The following is a 22640-nucleotide window of genomic DNA, read 5'->3' as shown; positions in this document are numbered from 1 at the left end:
AAGCCGCTAACTTAGAGGCTGCCCCGCGGCCCCTGGGAGATGGTTGTGCATGATTAACATTTGAGTCACAGAGACACATGCGACAGCTTCCTACTTTACAAGGAACCTATTTTTGGAAAGTGCCACTGGCATGGAAAACAAGATAAACACAAAAAGTTCACACAAATCAGTCAAGCAATAAAAAAAACCCCTAAAAACTATAGATATTTGGTTTACTTTCTCACCTCTACACCCTCCTGAGCTCATTTGTGGAGACACATGGGTTGAATTTCATGCTGGAGCATGAGATCAAAAATGGGGCAGATTACCATACAATGGTGTTACTAGCACAATAAAAACTCTTCTGCCTTCTTTTTGCCATAAAAATGGTTCAGACACATTTTTTAAAGGGCTGGCTGTGTTAGAGTAAGGCCAACAAGTCAAAGTTGATTCCTGTCTACTGAAGCTCGTAAGGTCAAAGGTCAGTGCCATGCCATTTGCCATCAACTTACTGATTCTGGGGGAGGGTGCCCTGCTCTGTGTCTACGCGGTGGGCGAGGCCTGACATGGGTCACGTGACGCAAGGGCGAGCCATTGGTGGGGAGGGTGGACAGGCACTCCCATGATGCCGAGTGGGTAAGAGGGGCAGAGTGTGATGGAGCAGAGGGAGTAGGAGAAGGACTGGGCTCGTCACCCAAACCTACATTGAGACAGGAAAGGATTGTGACAATAATAGGGCAAATTAACCTGTTTTAAGATTTCAATTAAACAAGCAGCTACAAACAAATAATTCCTCATGAAAGAGTTCTTATACAAACTCAAATATGAAAACCTTCTATGGCATTTATTTTTCATCACTTAAAGTAAAAAAAAAGAAAAAAAAGACCAAAAGCCCACGCTAGCTGCCCTGGATGATAATGGAGCAGCAACTCTGATAACCATTATAACCAGTGGGGCAAAAAATGTCAAGTTTGGCCTAGGGTGGTATCAGAGAAATAAAAAGGCCATGTTATTATCTAAAAAGGGTTAACCCTGATTTTAAAACATTATGTGCAAATTAAATATTACTGGTTAATTGGCTAAAAAGCCAGCTTCAATACTAAAATAACATGATCATTTTATCATGGCAAATTGCACACCACTTGTGTGGCTGATGACATACAGCCCAGTCTCATTTTACACTGACCGCAACCCTGATAGTAGTTTAAATATATGATGCTATAGGAGCACTTGAGGGCAGTTAGATGCGAGTCGAGGCACAAAACTCACTCAGTCTGGTGGAGACAGGACGAATTCTTCTAGTTCTGGAGCTCCTCTTTTTTATAGCCATTGTGTCCTTTTGTCAAAGGAGATAAATGCATGATGAGCAGTGACTTTATTTCAAACACTATATCTAAACACAGTGACACAGATAAGACAACACACAAAGCAAACAAAGGAATAAAAATGTGTTGTGTTTTGTATTTTAACATTTATGAATTATTATCACCACCAGTGCACTGTGAAGCATTATAATAAATGTTGGACAGGAAATCAGTTTGGTTGCTTTACGGCACAAAATGGCAAAATGGGACTGATAGCTTGCTTACTTTGTTCTTTCAACAGCTCAGAATCTAACAGTATTCAATTTATAGGCAGTGGCACCCACAGACGTTTTTCATGTCCAGATGAGGCCACTAAAAATCTTGGAGTAATACACCCATCTATATCAGTTAGAAGCATATTATGCATCCAGTCCTCATTACTCAGAAGCATATTATGCATATGTGGATCACAGGGATTGGGCCTAATTCTGATAGCAGATGATGCAAAAAAAAAAATTCAGCCCCTGCTACGTGAGAATTTGCTTGGGAGACCAGCGAGGAGAGGGCAAAACAACTAAACGATTTATTAAGTATTTGCATCAGTACCACAATATTCACATTCAATAATCATGAACATGTGTACACCTTTGGAATAAAATGTTACCAGGCACACACAAACGCTATCAGCATGCCTTGAGACACTTACTATTCCCAGGTTGACGCCAAAGTCCTCATCAGGAAATTCCAGAGACTCGATAATTCTGGACTGTCTGATAGTGCGTCTGCCCGTCCCAACGTCATCCCAACGCTTCGCCTGAGACACCTGCCGCAGCTGATGCAACACATCAAACACATGCATGAACACATAGACACAAACAGACACACACATTCACCCAGTGATGACACCTGGAACAATTTCTTCCAACACAATCTCAGAGGAGAACTGCGTCCGCCCTTGTACCCAAAAATCTCACAAACAAAGCAAAGGGTACTTTTGTGGTAGTTTGCAAAGCTCATGCAGAATATGAATAAAATACAAGATCGTTATTATCAAAGCGGAGTGAGGTATAATAGAGGACAAACCGGCGCTGCAGCAAAACAGTGAAAGGAAAATGAGTAACGGTAGAGGCAGTGAATGGAATGTAAAACAGAGCAGGGCAGGCAGTGTTATTGCCAGAAGTCTCCTTTTGCACTGGCTTCATTTTAAACAATTCAATTGTATGGAGAGGAGAACCTGCAGGGTCTAATCATCACCTTAACTGACTCAAATCTAGTCATCATGTTGTTTGAGTGCAGTTTTCTGGCTTGAAAAAACCCACACTTCTAACCTTTCATCCTGATATAGTAATGACAAACAACAGTAGTGCCTACTTCAATAACTTAAAAGATACTAAAAATTAAATATACACAACATTTTTGACAGCATGGGAGGTTTCTATCACAAACATTCAAACATATCAGATCTTAATGAGTCCTCTGCGCTACAGAAACAGACCATAGAGTAATAATAAGCTTCTGCACTTGAATCAAATTGCACTGCTACTGTTTTTTAACTCATTAAACTGAATCTTAAAGCCAATGTTATAATTTTGTTGTGTGTTGACTTTGACTTCTGAGTGTAATCTGGAGGAATATCTGGGCTGAGTCTATATGCACTCCACTCTAAATTGATGTGGCTGGAGGCAACATTTGATCAATATGTTATATGTGATCTTTGCAATACACTGATGTATTCCACAGTAAGAGTAAAACTGGAGGGCAACATGCTTTTAAAAAATTGTTTTTATGTTCAGATGCATCCATGACTCATCTTACTATAGAAAAATATTAATATATCTTACGCAAACAGACAAATCAGTAAATGTACATGGCAGCAGAAACACCGCTCTCTCAAATTGCGAAAACAATCACTTCTAACCTACATCTGGGGTTGGGGCTTATATTTGAGTAAATGTGTCATTTTTTGAGTTGGTTAAATTTCCAAAGTTTTGATCTCTTTGCTATCAAAAATGACTTTGAGATTGCAGATTTATCTCCAATCTTTGTTGAGAAATGTAAATCACATTTGATTGTTTGTTCTTCTTATCGTTAGTGTTATGGTTTATAAAATTTCAAACAATCTTTACTCAAAATTAAGGTGCAATAACTTTCTAAACCCCGCACTAGAACTTTTCTACAAAGAAGTCATGCAGTAAAGTGATATTACCAGTACCAGGGTTTTATGAGTGGTGTAGAGTTCTTGTAGAATCTGATCCACTATGGAGTTGGTCAGATAGGAGACCACAGACAACTTCACCTCCCTGAAAAGAGGAGAGCAAAGGAGGGAACACAACAGAGGAGGGAAACACAATTTAATCAGTAGGTTAGCTGCTGAAGTTCTTGGCTTGACCTGAACGGTTTCACCAGCTCCCTTTCTTACTCCAGTGCTCTGTTAATATCCTCAGCCGCTCTCTCCATGAGAGCGTTGCGGATGGCGGAGCGAGGGATCGAAACTTGCTCGGAGATGGACGAGAGAGGTGGGGTGAGTCTCTCGGCGGCTGAGCAGGACATTGGACACAGCTCGCGGCACAAAGACACCATAGAGTCCACTACCACCTAGACACAAATGTCCCAAGACATGCATCACTACACATACATGACATACGTGTTCCAAAGCACTAAATTATTCATGCACAATGTTTTCATCTCCTCACTTAAGATTTTTATCCAGCTCCTTTACTCCGACTCTGTCATCTTTTATTTATGTGCATTGTAGCAGTCAGTTCATCCATGAATCAACTTGTAACAACTGATATGATCTGTTCACATCTTCTAGATCTTTTATTTCACACCAAAGTTGGACATCATTGCATTACTTCCCCCACTGATATTATTGCAATTTCATTGATCTTGACGTTTGAAAATTAGAAATGTGTCCTTGTGCATAACAGCAAAATTGGGAAGCACAAACAGAAAAGTAAGCACAAGTAAGTTGAAATTCAATACAAAGTATCCCAGATTGTGCCAGGGGTGTGCTGCTTTTTTATCATTCGACTGCGCTGTGCTGCCGAATCCCGATGGGAACAGAATGGAACTTAAAAAAATGTTAAACCGTTCCTACCCTGTGAATTTAAATGCTACATTTCTTTTGAAGTCAGCATACCTGCACCGCACACACCATCACACACTATTAATGGGCAATTTAAATGCAACTAGTCCAGAGCTCCACTACTGTTTAAAATACGGATGCATCAGGAGATGGCTGTCTCTGCAATTACGGCCCACAGTTGCACCTCCAACCCTACCTGCAGTTCTTTGTCGGCAGCCTTGGCCAGTTCTCCAGCCAGAGTGTCCAGTCGCTGTTTGACGGGGCCGTCCACTGACAACACATGGGCCAACTCACACAAAGAGGGATACAGCTAGTACACACACAAACGCACACAGCAGGACAGGGAAAAGAAGACGTTAAGATCAGTGGAAGAAGGAGTCAGTATCAAAAGGGAAAGAGTGCTCATCAAGCAAAATGTCCGCTGAAATGTTATATATATGATTATTCTAAAAATGTAAGCTGTATTTTGAGTAGCAGGTGAAGGTGTAGCTAACTTTGGCTTCATTCTATACCGATGTTCAGTTTAATCACTAACAAAATCATCAGATTTTATAAGCTGGACGTATGTTTTGTGTACCAAAATTTTTTTTTTATTCATAAATCATTTTTATATAAAAGCCATTAAAGGGGGTCTATTATGCTCATTTCCAGCTCTATATTTCTATTTTGGTTTTGCATGATTCACAACAGAAAAAGCACCTTCTGCAAGTCAGATATTGACCAACCACCAAAACTTGAACAGTCCTGAGCAGAGCAGTAAGTATCTCCGCTCTGCTCGTAATGCTCTACACCGCCTCACTCACTCAGATGGTGGTTGCTTTTTTTGTATAAGTCTTAATATCTTTGTGTTTGTTGTTATTTTGTAAGTACCTTTGTCTTGCAAATACTTCTGTTATCCACTTGTGGTAATACTACTAAAGAAAGTGAGAAACCTGTGGCCCTTGGATATTGACTATATGGCAACTCCCACTCTGGGATTCATTATCCAATGCATCTGAAATCCTGTTCAACCACGTATCCAATGACAAGTGTATACCTGTTTTAAGATGATTATCTGTGTTGTTTTCCTCATGTCCATTTTGATTCTGATGAAGACACAGTAGTGTCTCGAAATTAGTCTGTTTGCACAATTGAAGGCTGAAAATCAATCAGTGTGCTCCAATCTCCGGGCTTTGAGCTTGTTTGGCTCCGTTTTGTTGCAGAGAAAAACAGATCTAAATAGGGAATACTGCACCACCAGGCCGTCTCCTTTGATGTGTGGTACTGGCAGCCATTAGTCTAAGAGCTAACAGGAGGTGACTTCTCCATTTCTGTAATGTGGTGGACATTGCAGGACTGTTACCGGTGAAATGTGAATGTACATCACCATAAACCTTCCAAGGAGCTTAATCCAAGTGACAAACACAAAGGAAATTTGTGTGGAGCTCGGATTTCCACCAGAACTGGAGACAAAACAAACAGTACCGTAAACTGGAGGCGGTACAGCGGTGCTTGTTTTAAGTTTTGTGAAACTCAACAATTTTCAAATGAGTGTTTTCTAATTAACAGTGAAATAGCAGTAATATGTACTTGTTACACCCACATGTTTTACAGTTTCAGCTGTTGGAGAGCACATGTAAGATTTAACAGCTTGTCACATCATTAACTTGTCTCATTCAGAACTTGTTTTGTCATGTTTGGGGTTGTTGAGTGATTCTGTGTATTGCTACTCAGGTGTATTGATGTCAGTAAACACGCTCTTCATTTGGTTTCTTTTTGGGTTGAACTTGGTGAAGCTGCTCTGTAGTGTTTTCAGTTCTGTTTGTTAAGGGCTCATCCTGGTCTTCAGTGGTGACTTTTAGCTGTTCCATGTCATTTGAAAGAGGCTATTTTATGCTTTTTGTTTTTACCCTTTTCTTTATTGTGTTATATATATTTTTTGTGCATGTAACAGGTTTGCAAAATAAAAAAGGCCCAAGTCTAACCCAAAGAGAGTTACTATCTCCCGCAGAAAACACTGTAGCCCAGCCTTTACTTCTGTAACCCGCCTGCATCACTTTGTAACACGTGTCATAATACTCACCTAGCAGCTAGTGTGGCACGCCCTAACATTAGCTTCAGGCAGTCAACGGACATAATGTTGTTATTAGGGTTTTGTTACACTGTTACAGACTGAAGCAGCTTTGCTTTGGATCACACTACTTTGCTTGTCTGGACCAGCCTTACTCAGCTTCTGATTGGCTAGTCGTCCTTATCTAGGTACTGTGTATGTGTATCTCCCACGAAAGATTGAATAGAAGTGAGATACCTCACTCAGTAGCTAAAATAGAGCGTTTAACACACAGGGTGCTCCAGCAATGTGCAGTATGACAAAAATATATTGTGTTTTTGAAAATTAAACCATGTAAACCCCTAAATACAATTATGAACCTGAAAATGAGCATAATATGACCACTTTAAGAGATTCGCACAGTACATCATGTTTTCCTACATTAAACGTTTATTATTCGTAATGACCCTTTAAAAACCTCTCAAGTCAACTCCTGAGGGAAATGTCTGGTGCGTGAGGAAAGGCAGAGTTTACTTTCACAAGTAGTCTAGTCATGTAATCCATTATAGCCCCTTTAAGTACAGTACCTGAGTAAAAGTTATAGTAGCTTAGTAGTTTAGTTAACACACAGACTCACAGCTCTCGAGTCCCTGGCTTCTTTGAGGATCTGTCTGGCTGTCTGGACCTCTTCTCCTTCCTCACAGCCTTTCAGGACACACACTTGCTGCTGCACCCGCACACACAGACGCTCCATCACCTACACACACACACAAAAACAAATTTAAACAAACATGCACCGATGCAAAAAAATCACGCACAGAAATGTCACAAAAATACACATAAAAATAAAAACCTCTGCTTGTTCACCATCATGTGCACAAATACAGACACACACCTGTTCAGCAGTGCTGGTGACAAGGCCTTGGTGCAGCCTAAGAGCCTGTTTCTGGGAGAAACGCTGCGTCTGGTTGTTCCTAAGCAGGGCACGTTGGATCTGCGCACACACACACACACACACACACACAGAAAACAAACAATGAGAGAGAGGGGAGTGGAGATGACAGGTGTTTACAAAGCAGTGTGCAGGAGACAGCCGACAAGTCCATTTGCATGGTAATAAGGAGACTGGAGAGAGCGTTTTGATCCCCAGAACTAAATGGGATGCCTTTGATTTATTTTCTTGACTCAGCAGGTGGAAGTCTTCACTGCTTAATCATCTTATGTAAAGAAAGATAAAATCAAGGGTTCTTCAAGGACTCAGGAGCTTCACATACAATGCACAGACAAACAAGGACCCTAACCCTAAATAAAAGCTTCATACACTACATATACACTCTTAGATGAGTACTAAGAGAGTGGTCCATTAGGCCAGTTCCACAGCAGATCCATTTATGATGTTAGAAAGAAAGTATAGTAAAAAAAACAAAATAACATGTTAAACTGGTGTACAAATAAAGTGTTGATATTGTTTGTTTATGTATCTGGAGATGTATCAGAAATGCTCCTAAAAAAGCCTCTCGGGATGTGAGATGTTGTGCATGATTGACAGAGTACTGAGCCACCATGGAAATGGAGTCTGACATGCAATGTAAACAGACAGCTCTCTTAACTGCAACTTACAAACCAAGTGACAAACAGCATTTAGTTAGCAGTGGTATTGACAAAAAATTCAGTATCTAAAATGACAGATATTTATATATTTAGCTATAGCCAGCTCTCCTGTCAAATCCACTTTTCCAACTTTTTGGATATTTGCTTTGAACAAGCCAAGGTGCAAGATAAGATATGTGTTCAGGCAAAAGAGCTCATGTTTGCTGCTGGCACACAGTCTCTTTTGTGTCTTTGTCATAAGGCTGCTGTCTGGCTGCCATCGTGATATGAACATAGCAATAAACACATTGCAAAAGACTGCCTGAAACTCAATAATTAGGAAAAATTATTTTATTTAAGGATGGGCTTTTGGGGCTAAAGACTGTAGTATCCGCCTTGTTCTCTGTGTTGAGGCTACACACACACACACACACACACACACACAAGCAGAGCAGAGAGGCCGTGGTGGAGATAATGAAGATAACTGAAGATACCTGCAGGTAGTGAATCATATCAGCAGAGGGAGGGTGACAGAGGACAGGAGGAAGGACTGATACTGACTGATGTCTTTATTCTTTCTTAACTTCACTCGGTATTTTGATGTCAGGAATATGATTTATTTTACTGACATTTTAGATTTGTTTCCAGTGAGATATTATTGAGTTTATATAGTGACTTTGCTGTTGTAAAATTTACTGATTCTGCTCTAGAAACCATATTCAGTTATATTTAATTCCAATCCTGTTCTGAAGTTAAAGGCAACCAGGCTGACACAGGAACAGTCAAAAGTCACATTGTCATCGCAGCACTGAACAATGTTATCGCACATTGAAGATTTTCCTCGCATGATGCCGGCCTACTGTCATGCCAATAAGAGAAGGTTATGCAAATGTTGCTTGATATATATCAAATTAATGTCTCCTATTATTTAGCCTGATAAATAATACTAAAAAATAAAAGCAAAAAATAAAACTGATACAGGGGGACATCAATAGTCGAAGCACATCTAGTGTGTGGTTTCACTGTACTCCCAAGAAAAAAGTAATTTCTCAGGTGTTTTTTAAACATGTAATTTCAAAGGCAACCATACAAATCAGTAGCAAACAGAAGTATGTTAGCTGTAAAAGAGATCCATCACTTTCCAGTGTGAGTTGTTAAAGGAACATGAAAAAGGATGAACAGCAGAGATCTGAATTGCAGATACACTGGTATGAAAAATCATCATCTAAGGTTTATGTGACCTGGACAACAGGGTGGAAAATCCTGACAGCATGCTGTATGGCAAACAGTGACACATCTTTGTTTTAAACATGGTTTATAGTTTACTTGTTTAATATATATTTCATATTCTTTATTATAAATTTCCGTTTTATATTTATGATTCTTTACTTTTGCAGTACTTGTTTTTCTATTTATTTTCTCTTACTGTGTTTCTTGTTATGCACCAAAATAGCAAGGCAAATTCCTTGTATGTGAAAACATACTTGGCAGTAAACCCGTGTCCCTGTGTGTGTGTGTGTGTGTGTGTATATCTGGCCTTATGACAATAAAGCAAATTCAACAAACCCATGGTTCATTCTGACCATAACTGTCAGGTAATGCTCTTATTCACCATTTGCATATAAATATATAATATGATGCAGCAAATTTAGACATCACAAACAAAGCTCCTCTCACCTTGGTCAGGGCTTGGTCCGTCTTCTCTGGGGCGCTGCGGTACGCCTGAGTGACATCACTGAGGGGGAGGGGCATGTACTGAAGGGTAAAGTTACTATTAAGTGAAGAGAGAGAGAAGGAAGAGAAAGAGGGAGGAGAGAAAGCCAATATTACCCTTGCAATATTAAGCTGGAAGAATTATGATGTTAACAGGAACAAACAGGAAACACCCAGAGCATGTGTAACACTTGCGTCTAATTCCTTAATACGCAAATGTGCGCGCACACACACCCACACACAGTGAAAAAAGCTAGTTTGACTGGCACGCACGTCAGAGGACTGATGTAACGGTGTGTAATAGTAAACACTGTACAAAGATGGTAATCTGCCTTTCATATGGGTGTGTGTGACTGATTTTGTGTGTATCCCCTCTTCAAACGATGGTGTGTTGTGTTCGTCTTACTGCTCCAGCGCTCTCGCCACATCTTGGAAGCCTGTCGCTGTTGTGTTGTTACGATCCCACGTCACACTCCTGAGGGGGATCAAACAAGGAGGAAATATGGGAAGACAAGCACAGAAAGGAAGAAGAAGAAGATCAGTAACTTTCTCAAGCTCACACACACACACACACACACACACACACGGCGTAGTATCACAGTTATAGTACTTATCTGACCATGCAGCTGCACAAACATATCCCAGGATTAACAAAACGTTTGTCACGACTTTCTTTCTGCTACATGCACAAAATGAGCCCATATCACATTATTAGCAATGCATGAACAACTGCCATGCAACTAATGAGCTTCTGTTATTTCACAGCGCAGATTCTCCACCTACACTCCGCAGCGTCTAACTCCTGTTTTTAATATATCAGTCATTTTCAGACCGATTCCTTTCATCCATCCTCCTCCTCCTCCATTTCTCCTTCCCCCGACTCGCTCTGCCCTAGAAATTCAATCAACCCAAATCTCACTCCTTAGGTGGTCTCCCTCTCCTGTTCCCTTCATAACTTTCTCCCTCTCTAGTCCATATCCAACCATTTCCCCATCCTACTACTTCCATCCTACCCCCTGTCCTGCTTCCGTCCTCCTTTCCCTTGCTCTTTCTGCCCATCAGAGTTTCCATCTACCCCCTTCTTCCACCACACCTCTGAAACACATGCACATCTTCATTCAGCTTTTCTCTTACTTAGGGGTGGTGCAATACATTGTATGCCTGAGGGCCATTTCCCCTCTTTTCCCACCCTCCACTTATTCTCCTCTCTATCCCTCCAACTCCTCAGCCTTACCTTCTTATCTCCTACATGGTTGACTTTGAACTCACAGTTCTACCTCTTAGCAACCTCAGTATGTCCTCTCCTCAAACCACACCAAACATATTAATTTTCTCTCTGACCCTATTCTTTCATCTGTCCTCTCACACCTCTTTTTTCCAGTCGTACTCCTCCTATCCTCCTCTGTAACGGAATTCTCTGATTTAAAAAATACATGCACACTCACCTGAGTGTTGTGTTGATCTGGAGGGCTTTGCTGAGCATCTTGGCCCCGGAGTCTTCCAGGAGGTTGCCGCTCAGATCTACCTTCCGTAGGCAAGCGTTGGAGCCCAGAGCGTTGACCAGCACTGTGCCACGCTGGCGGAGTCTCGAGTCAGACAGCGAGAGGGACTGCATGGCCTGGAGGAGGCAGGAAGAGAGTGAATGGAGAATATATGATGGAGGATGATTTGAAAAAAAGAACTTTTAAGGGTGAAACAGGTGTGAGTAGTAATGCCAATGAGGTGGGGCTCATTATTTTTAACTTCTATTTTCAAAATGTTGGATCATTATTACAAAACTTGTAAAAAGAACTTGGATGAAAATTTGATTTAAAACACAATTTTCAGCTCAAACCCTCTGCAGCTGAATAATTTATTTATTGTACTTTACTTACTGCATAATGATCATCTGCTTGTTAGCATTTTCTCCCATATTTTTGGCCACTTACTTTTATCAGCAACTGAGCAGTGCATTTGCTTTTGAACACATTGGAAAAACATTTCTGTGTTGGTTTAAATTGGTTGAAACCAACTAGAACATTTTTTTTTTTAAATTGGTACTTTTCATTGAAAAAATGTAAACTAAAATTTTCCTCAATTATAAGTTCTGGTTCTCCATGCTAACACTTCAGCCTTTTTGAATTTCTGAAAGTATTTTAGATGCAAAGCAACATATACCTATTCTTCATCTACCCTAAATTAAAGGTGGAGCTAGCAGCTGGTTAACTTAGGTTAGCATAAAGACTAGAAACAAGGAGACTTTGGTTTTTGTACAGCTTAAACAACGAAGACATAATGTGTTAATTAGCTTCAGAGTTGGTTGTTGGTGGATTTTGTTACATGCACACAGCCACGCTAGCCGTTTCCCTCTGCTTCCAGTCTTTTTTGCTAAGCTTAGTGTCTCCTGACTCTCATTTTCTGACTTTGATGTTTGCAGCCTTCAATGTTAGCACGTGGCACTGGACCAAAGCTGTACAGGGGACGCACAGAGATGAATCTGATGTTTGTGTCGTTACTTGGCCGAGTTGACTGCCAGGCCAATCTCTGACAAGCTTGGTGTACTTTCTTTGAACCTTTACACATCTACACACATCTGTTTCTGTTAGTGAGCATGCACACATGCATCATACCATACTCAGTGCGAGAGCATACTTGTGAGCTATCACCATCAACAGTGGTAAATAATTGAGTAAGCTACTTGTCATGCTGGATTTGCAGAGCGGAGAGCAGCCAGAGCCCGGGAACCTCGCTGCTAAATGGAGCCCAAATGAATCATGCGAGCAAGCCCAATATGACTTGTTTGCACCTTGTGTTTGTGGCAGGTGGGAGATTGAGCTTCAGTGCACATGAATGAGGACACAAGAATTTAAACGGTGACAAGTGTGTGTTTGATTGTGCACAGGGTGTGTGTGGGTGTGTGTGAGACTACAAATTTATGAAATGTGCATCTGTGCAGAACACCACAGAGGATTTGTGTGTGTGTGTACACATGCAATGTGTTACATAATCCAACTCACACACTCTTCCTCTTGTACCAAATGAACCAGTTTCTGCAGAATTTCATCCAGCACCCTGAGGAGGCAGAGAGAAGAGGAAAACATTCATCATTAGTATCATCTTCACCACCATCTGTACTGCTGGTTTCCCCGCGTGGTCCGTACCTGCCCTTGATGTTGAAGTTCTTCCCCAGCATCAGGTGTTTGAGGGAGGGGTGCCTGGAGAAGGCTGGGATGACAGCCAGCAAGTCAGCATCCAAACCTGCACACAACACACAGACACACATCACTGGAGTGCAACGTCAGCAGTACTATGCTCTACGGAGCCTTTGTGAAAACCCACTTCCAAGTAGATGTTTAATTAGTACCAATCAACTAAGGGAACAGGCATGAATCTTTAAGAGAGTTAGTCCTTAATATAAAAAGACAAGATGAACTGACATATTAAACTAAAAAGTCATATTTTTACTACATATAGTTTCTGGGCTGTCATACCAGTGACTCATCATTTACTATGCCAGATGATAACAGTTTCTGGCTTTGAAAGCTCAGTTTTTGTCTCACGGTCTGTTTTGGAGCAAAATCTTGCTGCCCACTGAAATTCCAAAATACTCCCAATTAACGCTCCTACTCCTACGTACAAAGCTCAAGGATAGATGATGCTGCTAAGAGGTAGTGGTTACCATGGTAAAATATTTCAGCTAAACAAACTTAAAGTAATAGTCTCTAAGAAGCCCTTGCATTTGCAGTATTACGGACTGGGGCTAATTTTACCAGGCTCCAATTTCTCTTTATTAGGTACACCTGTTCAATTGCTTGTTAACATATATAGCTAAACAGCCAATCACATGGCAGCAACTCAATGCATTAAGGCATGTAGACGTGGTCAAGACAACTTGCTGAAGTTAAAACCAAGCATCAGAATGGGGAAGAAAGGGGATTTAAGTGACTTTGAACATAGCATGGTTGTTGCCAGACAAGCTGGTCTGAGTTTTTCAGAAACTGCTGATCTAATGGGATTTTGACGCACACAACCCAGGTTTACAGACAAAGGTCAGAGGTCAGACAAAGAGAAAATATCCAGAGAGCGGCAGTTGTGTGGACGAAAACGCCTTGTTGAAGTTGAGATCACAGGAGAATGGGCAGACTGGTTCGAGATGACAAAAAGGCAACAGTAACTCAAATAACCACTCGTTACAACCAAGGTATGGCCAAGGCACGCTGAACCTTGAAGCAGATGGGTACAGAAGCAGAAGAAGACCACACCGGGTGCCACTCCTGTCAGCTAAGAAGAGGAAACTGAGGCTACAATTCACACAGGCTCACCAAAATCTGAAAGCGTAGATCCATCCTGCCTCATATCAATGGTTCAGGCTGGTGGTGGTGTAATGGTGTGGGGGATATTTTCTCAGCACACTTTGGGCCCCTTAGTACCAATCGGGCATCGTTCAATCGCGACAGCCTACTTGAGTATTGTTGCTGACCATGCCCATCCCTTTCTGACTCAAGTGTACCCATCTTCTGATGGTTACTTCCAGCAGGATAATGCACCATGTCACAAAGCTCAAATCATCTCAAGCTGGTTTCTTGAACATGACAAAGTTCACTGTACTTTTCAATCCAATAGAGCACGTTTGAGATGTGGTGGAACGGGAGATTCGAATCATGATGTGCAGCCGACAAATCTGCACGAACTGCGTGATGCGATCATGTCAATATGGACCAAAGTCTCTGAAGAATGTTTCCAAAACCTTGTTGAAACTATGCCACAAAGAATTAAGGCAGTTCTGAAGGCAAAAGGGGTTCCAACACAGTACTAGCAAGGTGTACCTAATAAAGTGGCCGGTAAGTGTAGTTTGTGGTATTTGATTAAACACAATGTAATTTAGGACTATCGTCAATTTCAGCAATGTAATTAGGCTCTTTAAAACTAGATATTTAAACAGAGCTCCTCTAAAGAGGGCTGATCAGCTAATGATGGAAGGCCTGTCTTAGTTGGTATTGTACTTTAAAGGTACAAATTCCCAACAAATTTGCAATAAATCTCTTTGCTCACTTTGCCCAGTTGGTAATCAAGCCTTGCATATAAAAGGAAAAATAAAATCCAGAGGGGATGCCATCTCCATTGTCTTTTGTAAATAACGGCTTTCAACTCAGTCTCAACCATGAATTGATTGACTAATTTAGCAATCTCGGCTTCAGTCCAAAACTCTGCAACTGGATATTGGACTTCCTCACAAACAGACCCCAGATACTTTGGACTGTGGTGACACCTTCTCCACCCTAGTGCTCACCACCTCAGTCCCCCCAGGGCTGTGTACTCAGCCCTCTTCTGTTCACACTGTACACCCAAGACTGCAATCCTTGACATGGAGAGACTCTGTAGTAAAGTTTGCCGATGACACCACCATCATTGGCCACACCCTTGTCTACATCAGTGGAGTTGAGGTGGAACAATCTTCGGTTCCTGGGAATCAGGATCACAGAGAACCTGCGATGGACACCACACTGTCCACGCTGGTAAGAAAAGAGCAGAAATGACTGTATTCTTAAGGAAAATTCCTGTATCAAGTTCCTGTGAACTTTACAGAAGAGCAATAGAAAGCATCTTGACATGCCAACTACAGGGGATGGAAAGCAACTGCCCCACCCGCATGGTCCCAAGCCCAGTTTTCACTTTTTCTCTCCACCTCCTTCAAGAGTAGGCTCCGACTCCATGCAACTGGGCCAGGCCGCCTCTCGCTGGCTGAACGTCTCCTCAAGGATGAAAGCCTAGGGGTGCATTTACTGACCAGCCATATCCTCACTACCTCCCCCCCCCGACTGTGAGAAGAGGCTCGCAAGTAACAGTGGGGGTTCTGGTGAGCAGAGCTTCACTAAGGGATCATTAATCCCTTGACCTAGAATGCAATATAGGCCCCCGCAATGCTGGAATCAACAGTCACTGCCCTTGCTTGGAAAAAAAATTAGAAATTAAGAAAATTTCTTGGACGCCAATCTTGTCACATGTTAGGGCTAACACAGACATCGCCAGTGAACCAGTAGATGCTCTCCTAAATGATCTTAACGGCAAGCTCTTTGCCCACATCACTCACTGCACCAAACCTACCACCCTAAATAACAGCATGGGGTTTCCTTCACCCTACCAGCCTTATGTAGTGCCATCATTTAAAAGGTACTCCAAAAATTCAGTATCACACTTTGTTGGTCAAAATATGTGTAGCATAGGCAAATATATCCTGCACTTTCTCAGTAAAATTGGCAGGGCGCCCCTCTAGTTCATCTGCTTGTAGTATGAAGGTGCGGATAATGTCGAGATTGACATTGATTGGATCTGTTTTAAAAGGATGCATTTCAAATTAATAACAGCACATGCTGGTTTTCAGACAGTGATGACTGGGATCAAAAGGTTCTTCTTCATCAGGTAATAATATGAAATGTCTCCTTATCTGAAAATAGCCAACAACAGACCATCTAAATCTATCCCTTGTGGGTGTGTGTGCAGGCGTGTCTCTTACCATTATCAGAGATGTCTAAAGTCCCTACGCATGACACTCGAGGAAACAGCTCCTGAATCACCCCGGCACCCGCTGACCTCAACTGTGGGAGGACGACAGAGAGGAGCGGGACATGGTGGGATAGCCACAAGCGTTAATCTAGGAAGAAGATATGTGAATATACCTAGAGCAGCACAGACTGGCAGAGCGTACCTCACAGCTGCTGATGTCCAGGTGTAAATCAGTGATATGAGGGTTATTGGACAGACCTAGGAACAGAGCCCTGAAGGAAAACACAGGGTAGGATGGGAAAAGACAGAGGAACGCAAAAGCAAAGAGAGAGAGAGAGACGGGGGATAAGATAAGTGGAGAAGCAGATAAGGAAGGAGAGGAGTGAACAGAATAATAGGTAAGAGAACAGATGAAATAGAAAGTTCAGAAGAAATGGGGGAGAAACAAAGGGCAATTAATGGACAAAGACAAGGCAAAAATGGCAGAGTGAAAAAAAAAGATCAGTCCCACATAAATCCAATTGCTTCTTTTCCTCCCTCTAACAACCTGAACCTATCATCCAACCCCCCCTTGCCCTGCCCTACGTTCTCGTCTGCACACCTAAAAGTTTTAAGGCCATCTTAAAGGATTTAGAGAAAAGTAGCTTAAAGAGAAGATCCATAGCCCACTAACTCAACACCAGAAACCACCTTAAAAAGCATTTATTCAGGAAAAGTGGCCAGTTGTTGCTCATGCACACAAGCCCAGCTGGATGCAGAAAGAAAACTGCATTTGCACATCAAGGCTCTGCTGGAGGTTGTTCTTGTGCAATAAATACACATTTAAGAGTTATGCACCATGAGGAGGTAATGAGGAGAAGTGCTAAGTGGGGCGTCCGTTCTGTCCATTTTGGCTGAGATCCAACATGAAGCGCACAATCATCTCAATTGCTGGCAGTTTTCTTTGTTTACTCTGCTACTGATTATATTTTTTGGCTATGAGTAGCTGACAGCAGGCTGCACACCTAACAGAGAAACTGTAATATAGCAAAATTCCATTTATCCCCGTAAGGAAACGTGCCTTTTACTTGGCCGCTCTGTGAGCTGGTTTAGTTACAGATCTCCTGAAGCTGGTAAAGATACAGAATCCTGCACAAAGACGCGTCAGCATGGTGGACGCCGGCCAATGCGGACACTTCAATCTGTGTCCTTTGATTGAAGGCCAGCCTACTAACATAATAGAAAATGGCTTTGCTGTCAAGGAAAAGCATTTGAAACCTAATGTGAGCTTTGACAATTAAATCTCACTGATGGATTGGATGCAACCTGCACTCCATATGGTACAAGCTATTTTAATATTCAAGCCTGACACAATAAAAACATAAAAATAGTACAGTACATGTGAATTCTTATATTTATAGCTGTTTGCTAAAGGTTGGATATAAAGTTCAAAGGCCTAGTGCGTAATTTAGAAAGTGCTTCAAGTCAAAGCACCTTACAGCATGAGAGGACACATTTTTAGCATGAGTGGCCCCAATGGGAATTCATCCTTCACCACTCTTCAAGTTTGACTAAACATTGTCCGCAGCTAAAATGGTTGTTGACACAGAGAGGCGGCATCAGTAAAAACCTGCTGGTAACACACTTAAACAAGTGGACAGTAGAAATAATGGGCTACACGAGGTGTCATAAGCTACTTCATCACGAACCTTCTTCATAGCCAAACATAACTATAATTATTTCAGACCTGTAAAGTTTGAATTCACCATCAGCATCCACTTTATTTAAGGATACAGCAGCTGGACTGTAATCGGAAAAGGAACACTGGCTCTAATATTAAAAATAAGACAAACATTTCAACACCTCCATATTGGCTTATTTACAGCATTTAATTTTTTTAAGTGGATTATTTTATAGTTTTCATTTACTCCTTAGAAATGCTAGGAGACGTATTGTAACAATTTGATAAAAGATTATTTTTGGATCAATACTATATTCCTATAATATTCCAACGAATCTAGTAAGATCCATAGCTATACCAACTGACTTTGACTAACAGTTTTTAATCCATTTAACATATCACATAGTAACATACTTTCTGTAATATTATACTGACTGTGATGTGTATATAAGCGCATCCTCTTGGCTTTTATTGCAATTTCTTTTGCCAACTCAGTATGTGCATCCCGTCCAGAAGTTCTCTGAATAAAGGGGAAGTGATTGCTTGCCAGTTGGCTGTCACAGGTGGCGACTGATCACTGTCAGTGAAATCAGCAATGCCACAACTAACTGCAGTGTATGTATTTATTAAGGCCTTAGTGTTTGCACTGCACTAACAACTGATGTATATAGGACCACATCTCTTAATGAGTCCTGATGATAACATACTGTACATAGTTATCCATTCATTCTGTATTACTAGATGCTTTAAACTTGAAAATTTTCCTTGACCTACTTTAAATGTGGACTTGACATGCTGCTTGGATGTAGATGGGGCTTTGGTACCTTTGTTTCATTTGCACCTGGTAGCGAAATTTCTTTTTTCTTTTTTTTTGACAATGCTGACCTTACTTTTGACAGTTTCTCTGTCAAAACTGGCCATCAAAAATCACTGCAACACCCTTGACAGTGCATTTTTTAAAAATTTGGTTTTATGTGCATCTTGGATTGATTTGTTTATGTATGCATCTATTTATTTAAATCTGGATTAAAGAGATCGATTTTGTAAGTAGCCACATCCGTTGTTTTGGGGGAATCATAGCTTTAATAGAGTTCGGGAGCATTTACATATGAATTTGTTCTTTTTGTGGTAAAAGTCAAAAGTCAAACTGAATAACGTTACCCTAAGATGTACAACTGCTCATTTTTCATCTATTTGCAGACTATATAAGTGATCATCTTACAAAAGCTTAGGAATGTTCAGAGCTTCAGAGATCCATTTAAATCAATGACTCACCTCAGTGAATCAGGAGGGACTTTCATAGAGGCCAGGCTGACATGGGTCAGGCTGAATGCTGAGCTGAAGAACTGGCGGAAAGTTGGCAGAGAATCTCTTGCTTTCCTGAAAAAGAACGGTAAAGGTAAAAAATAGAAAGATTTTAAAGTGTGTAGCAATGGGAGGGAATAGAGTGAGCATTAAAAATGGATCCCAATAAGCCAGTTAAATAGACAGAAAAATAAACAAGGTGAGAGAACAACGAGAACAGATGAGAGACTGGTCAAGACAAGACAGAGGATGACAGGAGGATTTGATATGCTGATAGAAAGTGACAAGATACAAATGGAACAACGGGAGCGAAATAGAAAGGAAGAGAAAGAAAGCTAAAGCAGACAGATGCCGGCTGTGACATTTAGGTCAGTATTATATCAACCAGACACAGTGAAAAGGTGAAGTTGAAATTAATTACTGCCACTAGTTACAGAGGTATCACTGACCAATTATCCAGCCATCTGTTTGTCATATAGAGAACACTAGCCTGTCACCAGAGGAAAGAGACAGAGGATATGTCAGTGTGCATGTATAACATCCCTCTGAGCCATAATACAGAAGGGGATTATTCCTCCGCATTCACAGGATGGATGTAGTACACTGGTTCAGATATGTGTTTAGAATGTGTCAAAGCAGCCAATCTGCCATTTCAGCCTACACTGCACAAATAATTCATCACAGGGGAGGATGAGGTCTGGAGACACCAGGAGAAGTGACGAGAGGCAGGGGATGAGGGACTGAAAGGGAGGGATTGGGGGGGGGAGAGAAATAATTCATCTTCTGGAAAGATGAAGTTGTTTTTTGTGAAAAGATTACCTGCTACCCCTCTTCAGGCAGCTGATATGTTGTTTACTTGTGCAACGCAGAAGCCTTTCCTTACTGCTCTATTTTTTCACCCTCATACTAATAAACGAGTATTGTTTCAGTGAGGAGGCACTTTGAAAAGTAAGTTAATAGTACATTCATTCAATATACAGCTGGTCTAGACTATACTCTCTAATATTATTTACAGAGATCCAACAATTCCCACCATGAGCAAGCACTTGGCGACAGTGGCTGAACTATTCATCTATCTACTATTCATCTCACTATTTTAGTTATTCATAAACTACAATGCAAAAGTCTTATCAGTAAATCTTTGCAAGCGAAAAGAGAATCGTGATATGCTCATCTTATATATTCAGATAATTATGTAATGGAATTACAAGTTTCATGGCAGACACTCATCACAGCAGAAAAAGTGCAGGTGTAATTTCATTTTCATTTCACTCATGTCTGAACGCATGCAGCATGTTTTATGCACTTTTACTTGGATGGTACTAATTTTCTTTTGCCACAGAATCAGTTAACATCAGACATGGCTGTATGAGTCCTGATACCGCACAACAGAGTATTGGAGTAACAGAGTAAAGCAAGAGTCTACAGCCAAGCTAGAGGCCATACTAGCTAAATGCCAACATTCTCACAATGACAATGCAAAATACTATCGCAGATTTAATGTTAACCATGTTAACATCCTAACTTTTGCAAATTAGCACTAAACACAAAGACACAGTTCATGGGAACGTTAGTTTTGCAGGTAACTTGGCACAAAAAATAATGGACAAAGCTACATTGAGAAGTGAAAATGCTGACCTCATGGTGGCACTAGAAGAGTCATATAGGATCACTTAAGTTATCAGACTTCATCCTCCAGGCACCATAATCTCGACAATGCCTCCAATAGTTGAGATATTTCAGACTGTTCGCGTGACCAACAGACTGGCATTATACTAGCCCTAAAGCAATGCCACTAATGGGGCTTAATAAATGACCTCATTGTTTGTCAATGGATAATTTGCTATAGCACTGATATAGTGACCTTTAACATTTAAAATCCTATTGACACTTCATTTACTCGCTAAACCATGAACTGTATTTTAGTGGGTTGACAACTGCACAATTATCGCTAAATTTTATACACTAAAAAAGTATTATAAAGTCAAATGGTGAAGCATTTATACTTTGGCTGTATATAATTTTTACAAGACTTCAACCGCCTTTCAATTTTATTTTAACTGACTCCTCAACTGCTTTCAAAACTTACATTTAAAATTTCACTGGAACCTGAATTCATTTCTGTCCTTTAACATTAACCAACACACCAACTGCTTTTATTGCCTACATTTCAACTTCCACTGACACTTGAACTACTTTGAGAGTTTCAACCTTAACTGACACTGAAAAGTAATGAGAAAACTTTACCTGACACTTCAACCTCTTCCAATTAGATGTCACTTCAACTCCTTCAACCTACTCCCTTACAGAGACATTTGAAAGGCTCCAAAACATGTTTCAACTATAATCTTCAGTTGTGAGCACACAAATCTTTCTAAGAAAATGTAGCCTATTGTAGTTTTATTGTTTTCCTTTATTATTAATAATCCTAATAGTCTTTGTTTTATTTATTTGCTGCAAAATAGTTAGCTTAAGATAAGGATGCGTAATTTTCTTTCAGTTTAATTTTTGCAAATTCAGCCTAAATCAGCTGTCTTTGGCATCATACTTGTATCATGTCTGAAGCTCTAGGACATCACAACTGGAAAGCTGTCCTGCACTCTCCTCTCAGATTACTGAGACAACTTTGTCATGTGCCCATGTGTTTGGCACAGCTGTTTAATAGGTATGAGAGCAGTAATGTGACTGGGTGAGAATATAATGAATAATCACCACACCCCTCTAATTTTATACCACTTCTCTGAAATCCACTGTGCATATATTACACTGTGAGTATAAGCCCTCATTGTCTGTGTGCTGTTAAAATAAGCCCATCAGAATATGACTGAAGTCTTGCCAATTTGGTTTGTAATTTACCAGTCACGATTAGCCCAGCTTTGGTGAGCACACACACACACACACACACACACACACACACGGCCCTTAACCACAGTATATGAATTTTTCACAGAGATTAGGAATATGTATGGTTCACAGAGTCCCATAATATTCAACCCCACAGATAAATCCATGTTATCTTGGTTAAAAGATAAAAGTGCATGTAGCAAGAGGACAGGAATAAAATAAAATCTGAGATACAAAAGGGGAAAAGGGAGGAGAAAATTATGTTATGAGGGGCAAAAAATGGAAAAGGTCATAAGGGAGCGAGCACTTGTGGAAGGCAAAAGAAGGGGTAAGACCAGCATAAAGACATTAATATAGTAGTGAGGGGAAACCAGGCAGCTGCATTACAAGCCTGTCATTGCTATTGCGATAACACACCAGTGTGTGGAACACCAGCTCTTCTTTGACCCATTTGTAATGATTAGCATACAGCCTGTCAGGACTTACAGAATGGCTTGTGTCGCACAAGCAGATACTGTGTCACTGTCGCTCTCACAAAACACTCTCCAGAGAGCTGTATCAGCATCTTGTTACCACACGTGTATGTGTGTAACTGTATCTACATTGACTGCTCATTGTTTCTTTGTGTCACATCTGTGTGTGTGT

The 22640-nt window shown here is 40.8% G+C and overlaps 1 protein-coding gene across 4 annotated transcripts in view; it reads right to left on the bottom strand.

Moving 5' to 3' along the window:
- Nucleotides 1-22640, bottom strand: part of carmil3 (capping protein regulator and myosin 1 linker 3) — a 73089-nt gene that overhangs the window by 10780 nt on the left and 39669 nt on the right. For all 4 annotated transcript variants that reach the window (XM_038718745.1, XM_038718746.1, XM_038718744.1 and 1 more), the window contains exons 16-31: nucleotides 19122-19226; nucleotides 16389-16458; nucleotides 16197-16278; nucleotides 12844-12940; nucleotides 12700-12754; nucleotides 11149-11321; nucleotides 10110-10178; nucleotides 9668-9761; nucleotides 7296-7394; nucleotides 7038-7157; nucleotides 4568-4681; nucleotides 3703-3878; nucleotides 3496-3583; nucleotides 1990-2115; nucleotides 1249-1315; nucleotides 492-679 (exon numbers count right to left, since the gene is read on the bottom strand). In XM_038718745.1, the coding sequence (XP_038574673.1) occupies nucleotides 492-679; nucleotides 1249-1315; nucleotides 1990-2115; nucleotides 3496-3583; nucleotides 3703-3878; nucleotides 4568-4681; nucleotides 7038-7157; nucleotides 7296-7394; nucleotides 9668-9761; nucleotides 10110-10178; nucleotides 11149-11321; nucleotides 12700-12754; nucleotides 12844-12940; nucleotides 16197-16278; nucleotides 16389-16458; nucleotides 19122-19226 (1723 nt within the window). The remainder of the gene's footprint in view (nucleotides 1-491; nucleotides 680-1248; nucleotides 1316-1989; nucleotides 2116-3495; nucleotides 3584-3702; nucleotides 3879-4567; nucleotides 4682-7037; nucleotides 7158-7295; nucleotides 7395-9667; nucleotides 9762-10109; nucleotides 10179-11148; nucleotides 11322-12699; nucleotides 12755-12843; nucleotides 12941-16196; nucleotides 16279-16388; nucleotides 16459-19121; nucleotides 19227-22640) is intronic.

This window comes from Micropterus salmoides, unplaced genomic scaffold, assembly GCF_014851395.1.
Source record: "Micropterus salmoides isolate LMB-PRFRI ecotype aquatic unplaced genomic scaffold, ASM1485139v1 Ms_hic_scaffold_14, whole genome shotgun sequence".
NCBI lineage: Eukaryota > Metazoa > Chordata > Actinopteri > Centrarchiformes > Centrarchidae > Micropterus > Micropterus salmoides.
The sequence above is the reverse complement of the archived record's forward strand: the minus strand, read 5'-3'. Positions and strand labels throughout refer to the sequence as shown.